The 19930-nt window shown below is 38.8% G+C and overlaps 1 protein-coding gene across 1 annotated transcript; it reads right to left on the bottom strand.

Moving 5' to 3' along the window:
- Positions 1-997: 997 nt before the first annotated feature.
- Positions 998-19540, bottom strand: LOC128644483 (transmembrane gamma-carboxyglutamic acid protein 2-like; the record flags this gene model as incomplete). Its single annotated transcript, XM_053697068.1, has 4 exons — positions 19307-19540; positions 18823-18871; positions 3746-3875; positions 998-1153 (listed from the first exon to the last, which is right to left on the bottom strand). Coding segments are annotated over exons 1-4 (569 nt in total), but the record flags the coding sequence as incomplete, so codon positions are not given.
- Positions 19541-19930: the final 390 nt, after the last annotated feature.

Below are 19930 nucleotides of genomic sequence, written 5' to 3'. Positions count from 1 at the left end.
AACCATGCTGTTGAAGAAACAACAAGAGTCGGTTGGTGTGAGATATTACTAAAGGAAAAGATGGAGATTGAACCAGGATGTTGTCCAGGCATGGAAACACCAATACCCTATAACCTGATCACACACTAAAGGGCACCCAGAACCTTTGTGAATATTCTTGGAGCTGCGGAGAGAGACCAAAATGACAGAGCAAACAACTGAAAATGCCTGTGGAGAAAGGCCAACCTCAGAAACTCTAAATGATCTGTCAATAGGAACATGAAGGTAACAAATAGGAGTATATTGTAGATCCATAAATGGAGGCAAAAGACAAGTCCCAGGGACCAATTATAGAGGGGTTATGAAAAAAAGAATCAAACCCCACCCCATATACATCCCTCTGACAACTACTGTACTCTGAGGGGAAACTGGGCCTCAATATAGACTGAAAAGCTCTCTCTGAAGAATCAAATGTACATTTTTATTCTTCAACCGCCTCCAGTGGAGGCAAAGTAAAGAGTGAGGTATCTGTGAGGTGGGAGGGGTTTTAATGGAGCTCTTTGGGAATCTTTGCCTCCTCCTAAAGCATTGTGGACTCTTACTACCTGTTTGAAGGAAATGTGGGGTTTGATGTACCTTTAAGAAGCAAATCAGTACACACAAACCTATATTTATCTATTCAGGGTATAAAGGCATGTCTATATAGTCACAACAGAAGTAGTCACGAAGCTTCTAATTCTAGTGGACTAGCACTTTAAATTGATAGACCTGTTATGATTAATCAACATGTAGTAAACACTCAAACTACTCAATGTACCTTTCAAAAGTCACATGACCAGGGGTCAGCAACCTTGGGCTCCCAGATGTTTTGGAACTACATTTCCCATGATGCTGAGACATTATTTAAGCTGTCTGAGCATCATGGGAAATGTAGTTCTAAAACATCCGAGAGCCCAAGGTTGCTGACCTGCTTTAGACAATAGTTTCTGATATCTCTATACAGCAGAATGGAAGTTACCTTTGATAGGGGGGTGGTGGTGCATCATATGTGCCCGATGCCTCTAAAGCTTCTTCATAGGAAGGAAGTCCTGGGGCAGTAACCTCTAGTACTGGCAGCTGTGTCAGCGGTAAATCTTCTGATGGTGGCGCAAGACTAGTGAGATTAACAGGAGCTCTGAAAAAGCCAAAATAGAGCTTACCAAACAGTGTCAGAAAAAAATGGACAATTAAAAAAAAAAAAAAAAAACAGGCTTATGTTTAGCCAACGCTAATAGACCAGGTTTATGTGTTTCTTATTCATTTAACATGACATTGTGTTTTATTAAAAGGGACAGTATAATGTAAAATTGTTTTTCCTTTAATGTATTTCCAATGACTTGTTATACCAGCTGCAGAGTATAAAATGTATGATAAATTGCATTTTTAGTTTTATTTGTGTTTATGAAATAGCTAGTTTTGGGTTTTGAAACCACAACCTTTTAAAATTGGTTGAGCTTGCAGATAAAAATCAGATCTCATTATTTTATCACTTTGTTTAAACACTCATGCTTCCTTTTCTTAGATTTGTCTATAAACCAAAGCTCAATACTTAGAGAGAACAATAGAAAATTAAAAAAGACAATGATTTAACCCCAACTCTGAATTTCAAATAAGCAGTAGTTTTTATTCTGGCACATGTATTTATTCTCCCATTTTCCAGGCCCTTGTATCATGTGACAAACATTAGCCAATAACAGACAGTATACATACATATACCGTGTGAGCTTCTGCACATGCTCGGTAGGAGCTTGTTCCCCAGAAAGTGTGCAAATATAAAAGACTGTGCATAATCTCATAATGGAAGTAAATTGGAAAGTGTCTTCTATCTGAACCATAAAAGTTTATTTTGACTTGAGGGTCCCTTTAAGTATATTGGATTTTAGGGCAAGATTTATCATGAGGCAAATGCCCTAATCGGTTGCAGGTTTGCTCATTTGAGCCTGCAACTGATACTAATGAAGCGGGTAGAGGGGCGGTATTGCACGAGTGTTCCCTCGTGCAATGATAAATATGGAGAACAAATTAGCCTATCACACAAAAGCACAACAAAAGTTAAAATGTGTGTAAAAAGCTCGACATAAAGTCTAATTAGCTATTTAGATATAAAAGGGACAGTAAACAAGTTAATATTATAGTATAAAATATTAAATTATACATAGTAAAATCATCTTTTGCAACACACTTTCATTATTTATTTTGCCTCCTTTTTATGTCTCACAATTGTGGATTTTCCAGTCCTAAAAACTGGAAGAGCCGGGATTGAAACTGGTGGGTGAAGTTTGATCATTGAAAAACTATTGCAGCAAACAAGGTGTTAATATGTTCTAACATTCAGAATATGTTGCTATGTTAACTTATGGATGTCTGCAAAAATGAAATTTAATTAGCAGGAAAGGCATTGCTTATTGGCTGAAAGGTTATGTTCCTGCAACTTTGATATGGATACATAAATAAATGACTAATAGATTTTGAAATATCTTATTTTTGTTGGAATACTTAAAAAGGGAAATGAAACCAATTTTTTTTCTATCATGATTCAGATAGAGAAAACAATTTTTTTATTTTTTTTATATATATTTTTATTTATATCCAACAAAGGTGTCTCAAAACTGTTTTACATGGTGCAATTTCATATAAACATGAGGAACACATTATCCCAAATAGCAATCATCACATGGTAAATTACTATAACAATTCCTATTGTACATTCCTTTTTTGGTAAATTAAACGTTCAAACTTTCACAATCCCATCTTTTGTTAATAAAAAGAAAACGACAATTGCAACAGCCAAGGTTATATAAAAAAAAAAAAAAAATTAGAGGAATTTTCCAATTACACACTTATGCGATCTACTATCTAGATTCTATGTACACCTATTGTTGGAATTTTTTCCTTTTTTCCCCTTATTCTCTTTTCACTTAAACACTAAGTTATCTCCCAGATAGCAGTAAAAAAAAAAAAAAAAAGGGGGAAAAAGGGGAAAGGAAAAAGGGAAAGGGTTAGGAAAATCCAGATATCTGCAATCAATTATTGCCATAAACCAAGTAATACCAGTTCTGTGTTTCTAAATGGATATATTATATATTCAATTTCAGGTGGTGATAGATTCTGGATAAAGATTGACCACTTTCTAAAGAATTTAATAACATAATTCTCGTCATTTAAATTGGTGTCAATCTGTTCCAGGATACATTGTTTTTTAAGACAATTTTTAACCTCTTGGATACTGGGGGTTGCCCTGCATTTCCATTTTTTAAGAATCAGATATCGTACAGCTAATATGACTAGGTTGATAATTTTAGTATTTACAGATTGGCCTTCCGGATCTTTTCGAAGGAAAAAAATTTTAAACAACTTTCCAATTTACTTCTATTATTTAATTTGCTTCCGTCTCTTGTTATCCTTTGCTGAAAGGTTTATCTAGGAAAGCTAGTCTAGGTTCTAGCTGCCGATTGGTGGCTGGATATATATATAACGATTGTCATTGGCTCACCCATGTGTTCAGTTAGAAACCAGTAGTGCTCATTCAACAAAGCATACCAAGAGAATGAAGAAAAATTGATAATAGGAGTAAATTAGAAAGTTGCTTAAAATTGCATGCTCTATCTGAATCATGAAATAAAATTAAAAAAAATGTGGGTTTTATATCCCTTTAAAATAAATACGGTTATTACCCTGTAAGGTAGCTAAATAACGCATTTAAATAATCTAGCCATTTCAAACCTACCTCCCTCTTCTCCTTTCCTTAGCTCGGTATCGAACACAGTACATAATCACTGCTGCGGCCATTACAAGTAACACAAGTCCTGCCACTATTCCAGCCACCATCCCAGCAATATCCACTGTAGGAGAGGAACCTGCACGCAGAGAATAGTGATAAATAACGTAGATTTAAAAGAAGGGAAACAAGTTTTTACAGTAGTGACAGGTTAGCACTAGAATGTATACCTAGGAAGGCATGTACATGAATAAAGTGTCTGAGAGTCTACTTCATTGGCTTTGTGACTGAGAAGACTAGAAATATAATTATGAAGGATTCCCTGTTGAATAGCAACTGGGAACTTGACAAATCTATCACACGTCATATCCTTGACCTCTAACTTTTATTTTTAATCTCAAAGTTTAGAGCAAAATTTAAACTTGTTTACAAAAAAAGCAAGACTCAAAATCTGCTAATGCAGACAAAAAAAAAAGTAAAAAAAAACCCCAAACATTCTGCAACATTCCTCACGATTTATAGAAAATATAAAATAAAATAAACGTATGATGCAGCTTACAGATAGGAAGATTGCACAATTATTGTATTACAACAATGGAGAGATCTTTATAGACATCTTCTTTGTTATAGCTGACAATTATAGTTCAGTCTGCAAAATGCAAGCCTGGGTTATAGAGATTCAAAGAACAAAAAGTAGTATTTTTTTTTTTTTTTTAAAAAAGCCTTGAACCTGTCAGTCTACTGTGCACTCAGAATGCACACACCAATCAACCATACAAAAAGGTGTCAATCAAACCAATTAAGAAAAAATAATTTAATAGCATTTTAAGAGCTTCAAGAACTTAAAGAATTCTGCTTTAACCAAAGCATGGCATTTTTTATTTTATTTTTAACAAGCAAACAAAATTAAATAAAAAAAAAAGAAAAAAAAAAAAAAAAAAAAGGAAAAAGTGACTATTTACATGAAGGTAAGTTATGTGAAAATATCTGATATTTAACGTTAAATTATGTTTGAACATTTGACTCTTTACTGTGACAGAGGTAAAATTATTTTGGAGATTTCCCTAAACATGAAAACATTTTTGGTTAATAAAAATTTGAATTGGAACGCAAGCAGCAGATAGCTGTGTATTTTCCAAAGTTTGCAACTACAGCTACAATGATTCTTAGGCTACTGCGCACTTGAATATCTTGAACTGTGGGTCTGTGCAGAGTACGCTCTGACTCTTGGCAAGGCTGTTGGTAATGCCCAATAAAAAAAAACCAAGGTAGAAAAGAGTACAACAGCTAGGTCACTAACTAAATATCTTAAAACAAATAGATACTACTGAGGCCCCCACAGTAAAAAATATGGCTACTAGTCAGCAGACATCAGCACAGGTGCAACAAAATGACCCACGTGATCAACCTCTCACAAAGGCAGATTTGCAATACCTTTCATTGAAAGAAGATATAAAAAAAAACGTTATTCAAGAGATGCAAAGCCTATTTACTGATTTGAGGAGAGATATTAATACCTTGGAGATAAGGGTGTCTCAAGTTGAGGCCGCCCAGGCTACCACCAACTCTACCTCTCATCAGAACAGTATGGAAATCCAACACCAAAATGGCACTATACAAGCCCTCTCAGACAAGCTAGAGGACTTGGATAATAGATGTCGCAGGAATAACAGAGTCAGAGGGGTTTCAGAGACTATACAGGGCTATCTTCAAAGCCTTTTTCACACACGTCACCAGAAATCATAATGGAACGGGCTCACAGGGCTTTGAGGCCCAAACCACCACCCCGAGACATTATAGTAAAGTTCTTAAATTATAAAGATAAAGAAGAGCTACTTAAATGCGCGAGGGCTAAGCACCCGATATCTCATGCAGGAGAAGAGGTGCAGCTGTTTTCCGATCTATCACCAGTTACACTTCAAAAGTGAAGAGACCTCGGGCATATCACCACAACCCTGAGGGCAAACAAAATACTATACCGCTGGGGATTCCCTGTATCACTGATTGCCTCACATAATAAGACTGCAATTTACAGACATGGATCAGACCCCTAGAACTTTTACATAGAACTGTCAATTGAAATGAACAGAACTTCTGCAAGCAATATTGATGCCAAGGACGCTGCGCCTTCAGGGCCCACTTGAATACCTACACAGGGCGCATAGGCCCTAGAACAAAACAACTGTCGCTGTAAAAAAGTGGTGTGCATAAACATCCACTTTTGAACTGATTGAATATCCTTTTGGCGTTTCTGGTCTAGCCTAGTGAGCCTGGTGGGACTGGGATTGGACTACATGTTTCTGTAAAGATGTGTTCTATATTGTACAATCAAACAGGGACAACCACTTAACATTTGTCACATCATAGATATACAGTGGTGTCCCATTCCCTGTAATTATATTTAAATGTCCAATTTAACTCTCCAAATTATAGCAAATACCTTAGTTAGACCATCTCTCTATACGGGAGGCCCCCATATCAATACACCCCTAATCAATTTTATTAATACTCACGCCACACGTGCGACTCTAGAACCACAACCTATTCCGACTCACCCTAATTCCTCTAATGATAGTTTTCCAACCTCCCTCTATGCAATTCCCCCCCACTTCCCCATCATATGCCATATTTGTCCCAATACTCCGGGAAACAAGTTATCAACCTTGAGAATGTTAAGTTTTAAGTTAGTTTTACATGCCTAAGGATTACTACCCCAATAGTTACTAGTTTTCTCTTCTTTTTCATTCTGTTCAGTTGATTTTCCAATCTAGGTAAACGCCTTATACAGTTTTTGTTGTGGGAAACATTGATCCTAACTGTTATATCTGTTATTTGACTAGTGTGTCGGGCACAATCTACAAGTGAAATAACCTTGCTTTTGATCTTCTCTATATCTTAGTTAACACTTCTCTTTTCTTCTCTGCAATTAAAATACTCACTCGCTTTCTCTACTCCTCTACTTTACTTTCCTACTCTCCCCTTTCCCCCTTTTTTTTTCCCAGAATGGAGGGCCAAAAGAGTAGATTCCAAAACGCACTTACTTACGTTTACTACTATCAACGCTAAGGGCCTCAACAATCCAGGTAAGAGGTCTATAGCATTCAAAGACCTTAAAAACTTACATAGTCACCTAATCTTTGTACAGGAGACTCACTTCCGTAAAGGAAGAGCAGCAGTATTACGAGGGAGGTAACAAGCCCGGTAAATTATTAGCAAGATCGATTCACAGGAGCTCAGCTTAAGTCATATATCCATTACATTGACACTGCGGAAGGTACTAGGCTTAAAAGTAGTAAACATATAGCAGCGGCCTTCCATTCTTACTATAATAAATTATATAATATCTCAAGTGCCACAAAAATTGATACACCATCAATTGAGACACACACAAAGCAACAACTTATAGAAACATATCTATCTACATTAGGATTGCCCCAATAAGACAATGCAGAAGCGGATAGCTTAGATGTCCCTATTACACTGGAGGAGCTGACACATGCAATCAGGGATATGCCTAGTGGGAAAAGCCCTGGCCCAGACGGGCTTACACCAAAGTATTATAAAACATTTCTCAAAACGCTAGCGCCACATATGCTTCAATTATTTAACAATTTGAGAGAAAATCCTGACTTAGTACGATGTTAGAAGCGTACATCACAATTATCCCTAAACCTGGAAAGACATCCACAGTCCCATAAAATTTTAGGCCTATATCATTACTGAATGCCGATATCAAGATTTTGGCCAAGATATTGGCAAAGCATCTGAATCGGTACCTACCGAGTCTTATATCGAATGACCAGGTGGATTTGTCCCGGGCAGAGAAGCTCGGGACAATACTTCCAAGGTCTTAAACTGCTTAATTATACTAGAGTTGAGGGGATCCCGATGGCCCTCTTCTCAACCGACACCGAGAAGGCCTTCGACTGGGCCGATTGGCTCTTCTTACGTCAGGTAATGAAAATAATGAATTTCGGTGAATCTTTTTTGAATATGACTTTTGCCCTATACTCTTCTCCCAATGCACATGTACGATTCAATTGAACGTTATCGGAGACATTTAAAATAACAAATGGCACTAGGCAGGGATGCCCGTTATCCCCGCTGCTTTTCACATTGTCAATAGAAAAATTAGCACATAAAATTAGAAATAACGATAATATCACAGGGATAGTAGTGGGAGACACAGAGCACAAACAAGCGTTATATGCAGACGATATATTATATACCCTCACAAATATAGATACCTCCGTACCTGAGCTTCTCAAGGAGATAGACACCTATGGACAGCTTTCTAATTTTCACCTTAACCTTGCAAAATCCGAACTCCTAAATATTAGTGCCCCACCTGAACATATACACCTCCTCCAAAAGAATTATGGGATTACAGTGACTACTAAGCAATTGCGATATCTGGGTATATATCTATCCACAAACACACAAGACTTAAACCGCGCTAAAGTTAAAAAACAGAATTTATGTTTACCTGATAAATTTCTTTCTCCTACGGTGTGTCCGGTCCACGGCTTTATCCTTACTTGTGGGATATTCTCTTCCCCCACAGGAAATGGCAAAGAGAGCACACAGCAAAAGCTGTCCATATAGCCCCCCCTCTGGCTCCGCCCCCCAGTCATTCGACCGACGGTTAGGAGAAAAAGGAGAAACTATAGGGTGCCGTGGTGACTGTAATGTATAGAAATAAAAATGTTAAACCTGACTAAAAAACCAGGGCGGGCCGTGGACCGGACACACCGTAGGAGAAAGAAATTTATCAGGTAAACATAAATTCTGTTTTCTCCTACATTGGTGTGTCCGGTCCACGGCTTCATCCTTACTTGTGGGAACCAATACCAAAGCTTTAGGACATGGATGAAGGGAGGGAACAAGTCAGGTAACCTAAACGGAAGGCACCACAGCTTGCAAAACCTTTCTCCCAAAAATAGCCTCCGAAGAAGCATAAGTATCGAATTTGTAAAATTTGGCAAAAGTATGCAGAGAAGACCAAGTCGCTGCCTTACAGATCTGGTCAACAGAAGCCTCGTTCTTGAAGGCCCATGTGGAAGCCACAGCTCTAGTAGAGTGAGCTGTAATTCGTTCAGGAGGCTGCCGTCCGGCAGTCTCATAAGCCAATCGGATGATGCTTTTCAGCCAAAAGGAAAGAGGTAGCAGTAGCTTTCTGCCCTCTCCTTTTACCAGAATAAACGACAAACAAGGATGAAGTCTGTCTGAAATCCTTTGTTGCTTCTAAATAGAATTTTAAAGCACGGACCACATCTAAGTTGTGTAACAAACGTTCCTTCTTCGAAACTGGATTCGGACACAGAGAAGGAACCACTATTTCCTGGTTGATATTCCTGTTGAAAACCACTTTTGGAAGAAAACCAGGTTTGGTACGCAAAACAACCTTATCTGTATGGAATACCAGATAGGGTGAAGTACACTGCAAAGCAGACAATTCAGAAACTCTTCTAGCAGAAGAAATAGCAACCAAAAACAGAACTTTCCAAGATAGTAACTTAATATCTATGGAATGTAAAGGTTCAAACGGAACCCCTTGAAGAACTGAAAGAACTAAGTTTAGACTTCATGGAGGAGTCATGGGTCTGTAGACAGGCTTGATTCTGACAAAGGCCTGTACAAACGCCTGTACATCTGGCACTGCTGCCAGACGTTTGTGCAACAAAACAGACAAAGCAGATATCTGTCCTTTAAGAGAACTCGCTGACAACCCTTTATCCAAACCCTCTTGGAGAAAGGAAAGTATCCTAGGAATTTTAATTTTACTCCAAGAGAATCCCTTGGATTCGCACCAACAGATATATTTATTCCATATCTTATGGTAAATCTTCCTAGTCACAGGTTTTCTGGCTTGGACCAGAGTATCTATAACGGAGTCTGAAAACCCACGCTTAGATAGAATCAAGCGTTCAATTTCCAAGCGGTCAGTTGCAGAGAGACTAGATTTGGATGTTCGAATGGACCTTGTACTAGAAGATCCTGTCTCAAAGGTAGCTTCCATGGTGGAGCCGATGACATATTCACCAGGTCTGCATACCAAGTCCTGTGTGGCCACGCAGGAGCTATTAGAATTACAGAGGCCTTCTCCTGTTTGATCCTGGCTACAAGCCTGGGAAGGAGAGGGAACGGTGGAAACACATAAGCTAGGTTGAACGACCAAGGCGCCACCAATGCATCCACTAGTGTCGCCTTGGGATCCCTGGATCTGGACCCGTAGCGAGGAACCTTGGAGTTCTGACGGGACGCCATCAGATCCATGTCTGGAATGCCCCATAGTTGAGTTAACTGGGCAAAGACTTCCGGGTGGAGCTCCCACTCCCCCGGATGGAAAGTCTGACGACTCAAATAATCCGCCTCCCAGTTGTCTACTCCTGGGATGTGAATTGCAGATAGGTGGCAGAAGTGATCCTCCGCCCATTTGATGATCTTGGATACCTCTCTCATCGCCAAGGAACTCTTTGTTCCCCCCTGATGATTGATGTACGCTACAGTCGTCATGTTGTCCGACTGAAATCTTATGAATCTGGCCTTCGCTAGTTGAGGCCAAGCCAGGAGCGCATTGAATATCGCTCTCGGTTCCAAAATGTTTATCGGGAGAAGAGACTCTTCCCGAGACCATAGACCCTGAGCTTTCAGGGAGTCCCATACCGCGCCCCAGCCTAAGAGACTGGCGTCGTTCGTGACAATGACCCACTCTGGCCTGCGGAAGCTCATTCCCTGAGACAGGTGATCTTGAGTCAACCACCAGCGGAGTGATTCTCTGGTTAACTGGTCTACTTGAATCTGGGGAGACAAGTCTGCATAATCCCCATTCCATTGTTTGAGCATGCACAGTTGTAATGGTCTTAGATGAATTTGAGCAAAAGGAACCACGTCCATTGCTGCAACCATTAATCCTATTACTTCCATGCACTGAGCTATGGAAGGCTGAGGAATAGATTGAAGAACTTGACAAGCGTTTAGAAGCTTTAACTTTCTGACCTCTGTGAGAAAAATCTTCATTTCTACAGAATCTATTATTGTTCCTAGAAAAGGAACCCTTGTGGACAGGGACAGGGAACTCTTTTCTATGTTCACCTTCCACCAGTGAGACCTGAGAAAGGCTAAAACAATGTCTGTATGAGCCTTTGTTTTGGAAAGGGACGACGCTTGGATTAGAATGTCGTCTAGGTAAGGTGCTACAGAAATGCCCCTCGGCCTTAGAACCGCTAGAAGGGACCCTAGTACCTTTGTGAAAATTCTGGGAGCAGTGGCTAAACCGAATGGAAGAGCCACGAACTGGTAATGTTTGTCCAGAAAGGCGAACCTTAGGAACTGATGGTGATCTTTGTGGATCGGAACATGCAGGTATGCATCCTTTAAGTCCACGGTAGTCATATATTGACCCTCCTGGATTGTTGGTGAGATCGTCCGAATGGTTTCCATTTTGAATGATGGAACTCTGAGGAATTTGTTTAGGATTTTTAAATCCAGAATTGGCCTGAAAGTTCCCTCTTTTTTAGGAACTACAAACAGGTTTGAGTAAAAACCCAGACCTTGTTCCGCTGTTGGAACTGGTTGTATCACTCCCATCTTTAATAGGTCTCCTACGCAATGTAAGAAAGCCTGTCTCTTTATCTGGTCTGAAGATAAGCGAGACATGTGGAACCTTCCCCTTGGAGGGAGTTCCTTGACCTCTAGACGATACCCCTGAGAGACTATTTCTAGTGCCCAGGGATCCGGAACATCTCTTGCCCAAGCCTGAGCAAAGAGAGAAAGTCTGCCCCCTACTAGATCCGGTTCCGGATCTGGGGCTACCCCTTCATGCTGTCTTGGTAGCAGCAGCAGGCTTCTTGGCCTGTTTACCCTTGTTCCAGCCTTGCAATGGTTTCCATGCTGGTTTAGGCTGGGAAGCGTTACCCTCTTGCCTAGAGGCTGTAGAGTTTGGTGCCGGTCCGTTCCTGAAATTGCGAAAGGAACGAAAATTAGATTTGTTTTTAGCCTTGAAAGGCCTATCCTGTGGGAGGGCATGGCCCTTTCCGCCAGTGATGTCTGAAATAATCTCCTTCAATTCTGGTCCGAAAAGGGTCTTACCTTTGAAAGAAATATTAAGCAATTTCGTTTTGGACGACACGTCCGCCGACCAAGATTTTAGCCAAAGCGCCCAGCGCGCCACTATTGCAACACCTGAATTTTTCGCCACTAATTTTGCCAATTGAAAAGCGGCATCCAAAATAAAGGAATTAGCCAACTTTAGTGCGTGAATTCTGTCCATTACTTCCTCATATGGAGTCTCCTTTTGGAGCGAATTTTCTAGTTCCTCGAACCAAAAAGACGCCGCCGTGGTGACAGGAATAATGCACGAAATCGGTTGAAGAAGGAAACCTTGCTGAACAAATATCTTTTTAAGCAATCCTTCCAATTTTTTATCCATAGGATCTTTGAAAGCACAACTGTCCTCAATAGGGATAGTTGTGCGCTTGGCTAACGTTGAAACTGCCCCCTCTACCTTAGGGACCATTTGCCATGCGTCCCTTCTGGGGTCGACAATGGGGAACATTTTCTTAAATATAGGAGGGGGAACAAAAAGGTACACCTGGCTTCTCCCACTCCTTAGTCACTATGTCCGCCACCCTCTTGGGTATCGGAAAAGCATCGGCGTGCACTGGGACCTCTAAGAATTTGTCCATTTTGCACAACTTCTCTGGAATCACCAAAGTATCACAATCATCAAGAGTAGCTAGCACCTCCTTAAGCAGAGCGCGGAGATGTTCTAGCTTAAATTTAAATGCCACGATATCAGGTTCTGCCTGCTGAGAAATTTTTCCTGAATCAGAAATTTCTCCCTCAGACAGACCCTCCCTCACTGCCAACTCAGATTGATGTGAGGGTATAACAGATAAATTATCGTCAGCGCCAACTTGCTCATCCTCTGTATTTAAAACTGAGCAATCACGCTTTCTGGGAAATGCTGGCAGTTTGGATAAAAGATTTGCTATAGAATTATCCATTACTGCTAATTGCTGCATAGTAACAAGCATTGGCGCGCTAGATGTACTAAGTATCGCCTGCGCGGGCAAAGCTGGTGTTGACACAGAAGGAGAGGATGATGAACTATCCCCACTACCTTCATTTGAAGAATCATCTTGGGCAACCTTATTAAATGTGACAGTATTGTCCTTACTTTGTTTGGACGCCATGGCACAATTTGCACAAACATTTAAAGGGGGAACCACCTTGGCCTCTATGCACACAGAACATATGCTATCTGAAGGTACAGACATGTTAGGCAGATTTAGGCAGGCTATTAATGCAATAAATACGATTTTACACAAAAACGTTACTGTCTCTTTAAATAATAAAAGGAACACACTTTATTTCTGAATGTTCAAAAAACTATGAAGGAAATATCCGATCTTTATAAAATTTACACCCCAGTGTCTTAATGCTTTGAAAGTATTGCACACCAAAAATGAAGTTTATAGACCCTTAAATAAGCAAACCGGAGCTAATTGTTCAATTAACCGGTTTAAACACACTACAGTCCCAGCCACAGACTTTGCTGCGGCTTTTACCTTCCTTAGGGGTTATTCACCACAGAAATAAGCCTTCCGGAGTCTGTTTCTCAGCCACAGGACCCTCTCACATGAAGCTGCATGCACTGCCTTTGGAAGTAACTGCGCAACTGAGGCGCGAAAATGGGGCCTCCTCCCTCTGCATACCAGAGTGAAGGGGCCTTTCTGACTAGATTAGGCGTCTAACCAATGCCAGGCATAATTAAAACGTTCCCAAAAGTGTTTCTAAGTTCATAAAACACTCCAAATGTCATAAAAATATGATATAAGCAAATCAATTTAGCCCACAATAGTGTCAACCAGCATAGAGCCCAATTTATAAGCCTTTAATCTGTTACTGAGTCTAAGAAAATGGCTTACCGGTCCCATAAGGGAAAAACTGACAGTCTTCTAGCATTACTATGTGTTGTTAGAAAAGAGACTGGTCATACCTGAAGCAGATAAGTCTGCAAACTGTTACCCCCAACTGAAGTTCTCTGGTTTCAACAGTCCTGCGTGGTAACAGCAATGGATTTTAGTTACTGGTGCTAAAATCACACTCCTCTTAACAGAACTCTTCATCACTTTCTGTTGTAGAGTAAATAGTACAAACCGGCACTATTTTAAAATAAACTCTTGATAGAAGAAATAAAACTACAACTAACACCACATACTCTTTACCATCCCTGTGGAGATGCTACTTGTTCAGAGCAGGCAAAGAGAATGACTGGGGGGTGGAGCCAGAGGGGGGGCTATATGGACAGCTTTTGCTGTGTGCTCTCTTTGCCATTTCCTGTGGGGGAAGAGAATATCCCACAAGTAAGGATGAAGCCGTGGACCGGACACACCAATGTAGGAGAAAAATAAATAATAAGAGACTTGTCATCCTGGAAAAATAAACCTCTCTTGGCTGGGCAAGATCGGGGTGATTAAGATAAATATATTACCGCGAATACTGTATGTTATGCAGACCATCCCGATCCCCCTGCCGAGAGAATATCTGCCCCAATTGCAGACAGCGCTAGAGAGGTTTGTGTGGACGGCCACAAAACCTAGGGTACCTAGGAGAACAATGCATCTGCCACGAGACAGGGGGGGGGACTGGGATTCCCAGACTTGACCTCGTATAGGCGTGCCATTTTGTTACAGCGTATAGTAGAGTGGTCACATAATACCTCACACAAAGCATGGGTGGAACTGGATAGACAAATTTTTAAACTTAATGTCGGTACCTTGGCTTGGATTCCTCCAACGCTACGACCCAAAATCCTGAATAAATATCACATAACATTAGAAATCTTGCATAAAAGGGACAAAGTAGTAGCAACCAATGCACACATCTCAACTAGATTTTCACCTTTAATGCCCATTATAGAGAATCCTGAATTGCCCTACTATAAAATTAGGAACACGGCTACGCATGCCTTACTAGCTTAGCACGGCTGCTTGCACCACTTGATAGAGAATGGGAAATTTAAAACACAACAAATGGCAGACATATGTGGTGAGGTATTCTCTTCATGGCTTAGGTACAATCGGCTAATACACTATCTGTCTCACCATGCACACAAGGACAGAATAGGCAGAGATCTCACCCCTTTTGAATGTTTGTGTGTAATGAGCAAACTATAACGGAGATTAATTTCCAAAATTTATAAACTATTGCTGGTGGCACCTGACACCTCACTTCCCACATACACTGGAGCTTGGAATAGAGAATTACACACTGATATAAATCAAGACGCTTGGCTTCAATCATTCGCTTTAGTAAAACGTTCATCATCTGCACATATACAGGAAATCCAACTCAAATTGATGAGTAGATGGTATCTCACTCCGGTGAGACTCCATAAGTTTTTCCCCTCTGCTAGCCCACTGTGCTGGAGAGGTTGTGGCAAGACTGGCACGCTTTTCCACGTTTGGTAGTCTTGCCCAAAGCTGATAGGTTTCTGGTCTCAGGTGATGGGGCTCATTTTGGAGAGATTACGCATAGATATTCCATGCACACCAGAAACAATACTCTTTTTACATTTACCAAAAATTAAAGAAGCACATATTCAGGCCCTTCTCTTGATTATGCTCACTGGAGCGAAAAAGCTCATTCCAAAAAAAAATGGAAATCAGCGGATATTCCAACACTAGATGAGTGGCAGACAACAGTTAAAGACATCCTAACACTAGAGAGGTTACACTATTATAAAATTAACCAGCGGAAGGGTACTCCTTTGTAATTGGCATTACCGCTTTGTTACACTCTCATATAGTATAACGCCCGACCCTCATTCTGTGGTGTCTTTTTTTCTCTTTCCTCCTATCTCCTCCCTACTTTTTCTATTATCTATTCTCTCTATTGCTGAACTTCTTCTTGATGTCTTTATTCCTACCCGGGACACGATTACGGATCTATACCCTATATATAATATACTAGTTGAAAATATTAAAATAACAAGCTTTATGAAAATATGATTGAGCTGGAATACATTGGTCTATATCAATATTGTTGCCTTTGGGCTATATTGTCTTATTTCTATATAACAAAGACTATTGTGTTTATACATAATTATTTCTGGTCATGAGCAATGTCATATGTTTTTATTAATGTACCTGTGACATTGTTTGCTTATTATTTTCTATGTACATTTGAAATTTCTGGACAATAAAGCTCTTTTCAAAAAAAAAAAAAAAAATGAATTGGAATGATTTATTAAATACTAAATGAGCCTATGTTACTCTAGAACATTTATCACATCAAGCTAGATATGCCTTCCTGTAGAGACCCCGCCCCTTTTAGGGCTGTGACAGGAAGTAATGGACCCTGTACTAATAAATTTAAAATGATGAATAATACATATTGCAATGATTTTTATTAAGTATAACCCACTGCTTATTGCTTTTTTTAGTACAGCAATGAAACAGACCGTTTTATATCTCTTGGACAAGGGCAATTGTCCAAGTTCTGAATGTAAACAAAACGTAGAATTTGAGCTATATGTTTATTCAACCATAATTTTCCTCTCTCTTTCACATGAAGCTAACCTACACTTACAATATATTGTTTTAAAGGACAAATAGGGCTTTTTCTGTCAATATATAATTATATATTAACTATAATTTAATATGAACAAAATCTAAGTGTGATTAAAGGGACAGTCAAGTCCCAAAAAAACTTGCATGGTTTAAATAGGGCATGTAATTTTAAACAACTTTCCAATTTACTTTTATCACCAGATTTGCTTTGTCCTCTTGATATTCTTAGTTGAAAGCTAAAACTAGGAGGTTCATATGCTAATTTCTTAGACATTGAAGACTGCCTCTAATCTGAATGCATTTTGACCACTAGAGGGCATTAGTTAATGTGTTTCATATACATAACATTGAGCTCATGAACGTGAAGTGACCTAGGAGTGAGCACTGATTGGCTAAAATACAAGTCTGTCAAAAGAACTGCAATGGGGCAGTCTGCTGATGCTTAGATACAAGGTAATCACAGGGGTAAAACGTGTATTATTATAACTGTGTTAGTTATGCAAAACAGGGGAATGGGTATTAACGGTATTATCTTTCTTTTTAAACAACAAAAATTCTGGTGTTGACTGTCCTCTTAATTAAGAATTGTGATGTTTTCCAAACATGTGTATACATTTTATATTGCGAATATCTTAATCCTGCAATAAAATACACATATTTGTATTCTGCAATGTTTCACTAGTACAGGCTAGCAATACCCAAATATAGCAATACAGGTTTTATGGGGTTTCAGGAATTTTAAAACACTGAAAGGGTTGATTTTTAAAATGTTTTTTCCTCCTACCTATCGCTAACTCTCATAACCTACCCAATTCTACCCTTAATTCCCCCTTACTGATCAGCATGATCACAACAATAACACTGATCAGCACCTAAAGGATTTATTTTTTTCACTAAAAGTTTTTTTTATTTTTTATTATTATTAGAGATTTATTTATTTATCTATTTAGGATACTTTGTAGGAGTGATCTCTTTGACTCTCTCGAATCAGATCGGATTGAGAAAAGAGAGAGAGAGGGGTAGAGGGAAAGGCAGACAACCAAGTTGACAGGCCAGTCCCTGCGTCAAATCCATGTATGTAAGTCTTACGGGGGAGCAGGGGGGCAACAAAATTCCATGATGTCCTAACGTTGTTAAGGAATTGTACTTATGCCAATGTTGTTCTATAGAGGGTAAGTTTACAAGGCCTCACAAACATCAACTATTGGGCAGGATACTTTACTTGAAACCATTTACAAAACCGAGAGTGAAGTCTGTGTAGCTATTGTCATAGTGATGTGAAATATGCTGATGTGATATAAATAAATGATGGATTGTAGTGAACAATGGAGGAGGATTATGATGATTGATGGGTGATGGATGGATGGTTAATTCTTGATATTTATGAGACTGGCATTCACTTGTATGTCCTGTTAAGACATGGATGGTTTCTCTTTATAATCACACCTCATAACATTAAGATAAAGCAAACAAATTTAAAACAAAAACAACAACTTTCAAATAAACTTTCATTATCAAAATGTGCACATTCTTTTTATATCCACAATTTCTGAGGCTCCAGCTTTTGCTTAGCATGTGCAAGCTTGCACATTATATACATATATGCACTTTGTGATTGGCTGATGGCTGTCACATGACACAGGGGGGAGGGAAGATTGAATTAAACTTTTGACAATTTGCTAGAAAATATTCTATTGCTCATTTAAAACTGAAAGCAAGCGGTATTGCTTTGTCTTTTTGTTGTGTATTCGTTAAGTAACAAATTCTACAGCATTTAGAGGTTCTTGAACTTACCACAAAAAAGGGGAAGCTATTGAAAAATGTATATGTGCCTCTAATATATATGTACCTCTAATTACCTTGCATTTTACCTAAATCAGTGCAGACTCAAATAACTCCACGGGAGTAAGATATATATATATATATATATATATATATATATATATATATATATATATATATATATATATATATATATATATATATATATATATATATATATATATATATATATATATATATATATATATATATAATTTATGACACATGAAAAAGTACGGTCTAGCTGTGAAAACTGTCAAAATGCATAAGGGGCTGCCTTTAAAGGCTTAGAAATTAGCATAAGTGCCTAGCTAGGTTTAGCGTTTAACAAAGAACACCATGAGAACAAAGCAAATTTTACGATAAAAGGAAATTGTAAAGATGTTTAAAATTGCATGCAGTATATAAATCATAAACGTTTAATTCTAACTAAACTGTCCTTTTAAACTAAGTTAGAGTGAGCGATCTGTACTGATGAAGGTTTCAATGACTCAGGGTTAGAGAATAGTTTGATTGCATGCAAAAAGGTTTGCAATGTTTCAATAGCTTAAAACGTAGTAAGGAAAATATGGCTGTTTCTTTACAACATAAAAATTATAAAAAATTGTAACCCTGCACTCTTCAAGGACATAACATAATTTATACATAATTGCAAATCTCTAATTGCAGATAACTTTAAGGACTTACCTGAGCCACCTCCTTTTCCATTATGCGGGTAAGTATTCCAAAATTCTTGCTACATCAGAAATGGAAGAGATAAAGAGCTGTAATGACATTACTCAAATATAGATTAACAGATATTCAAATGTTAATATAATATAAACACACACACAGCTCTGGAAAAAAATTAAGAGACCACTGCAAAATTATCAGTTTCTAAAGTTTTACTATGTTTAGGTGTTTGAGTAAAATTAATATTTTTGTTTTATTCTACAAACTACTGAAACATTTCACCCAATATTACAAATAACAATATTGTAATTTAGAGCATTTATTTGTAGAAAATGACAACTGGTCAAAATAACAAAAAATATGCAGTGTTTTCAGACCATGAATAATGCAAAGAAAACAAGTTCATATTCATTTTTAAACCCCACAATACCTGGCACAAAAATGAAAGCAGATCAGCTTTGTTTGATGGCTTGTGACCATCCATCTTCCTCTTGATCACATTCCAGTGATTTTCATTGGGGCTCAGGTCTGGAGATTGGGTTGGCCATGACAGGGTCTTGCATGATCTGTGTGGTCCTCCATCCACACCTTGATTGACCTGGCAGTTGGGGAACAGTATTGGAGCAGAAGAAAGCAAGTTTTCTTCCAAGATCACCTTGTACGTGGCTTGATTTATGCGTCCTTCACAAAAGGTAAAACTGATTCCAGCCTTGATGAAGCATCCCCAAATCATCACGTAGCCACTGGGAACTTTGGTGGAGGATCAAAGAAACTGTGGCTTGTAGGCCTCTCCAAGTCTCCATCTAACCATTAGATGACTAGGGACCTGCAGCGGGCTGGCAACTAGATAGTAGCAGGTAGTTTGAGCTCTGTGATAAACTCTGTTACTACAGTCATTATCAAGCTATCTTAATTAGACTCAAGTTTATATCCTTAGTAGTATCGCTACCCAGACCAGTGCAGAATATTCCAATACTTGGAAATTGCTAGAGAGTGTTCATCTACTCTCCCCACCGGGAACTCAGATAATGTATTACTGAAATACATCATTAGATATGGCGCTATGTCCTGCATTGAGTCTAAAAGGGACAGTCTACACTAAAATTGTTATTGCTCAAAAAGA

Source organism: Bombina bombina, unplaced genomic scaffold (assembly GCF_027579735.1).
Source record: "Bombina bombina isolate aBomBom1 unplaced genomic scaffold, aBomBom1.pri scaffold_1691, whole genome shotgun sequence".
NCBI lineage: Eukaryota > Metazoa > Chordata > Amphibia > Anura > Bombinatoridae > Bombina > Bombina bombina.
The sequence above is the reverse complement of the archived record's forward strand: the minus strand, read 5'-3'. Positions and strand labels throughout refer to the sequence as shown.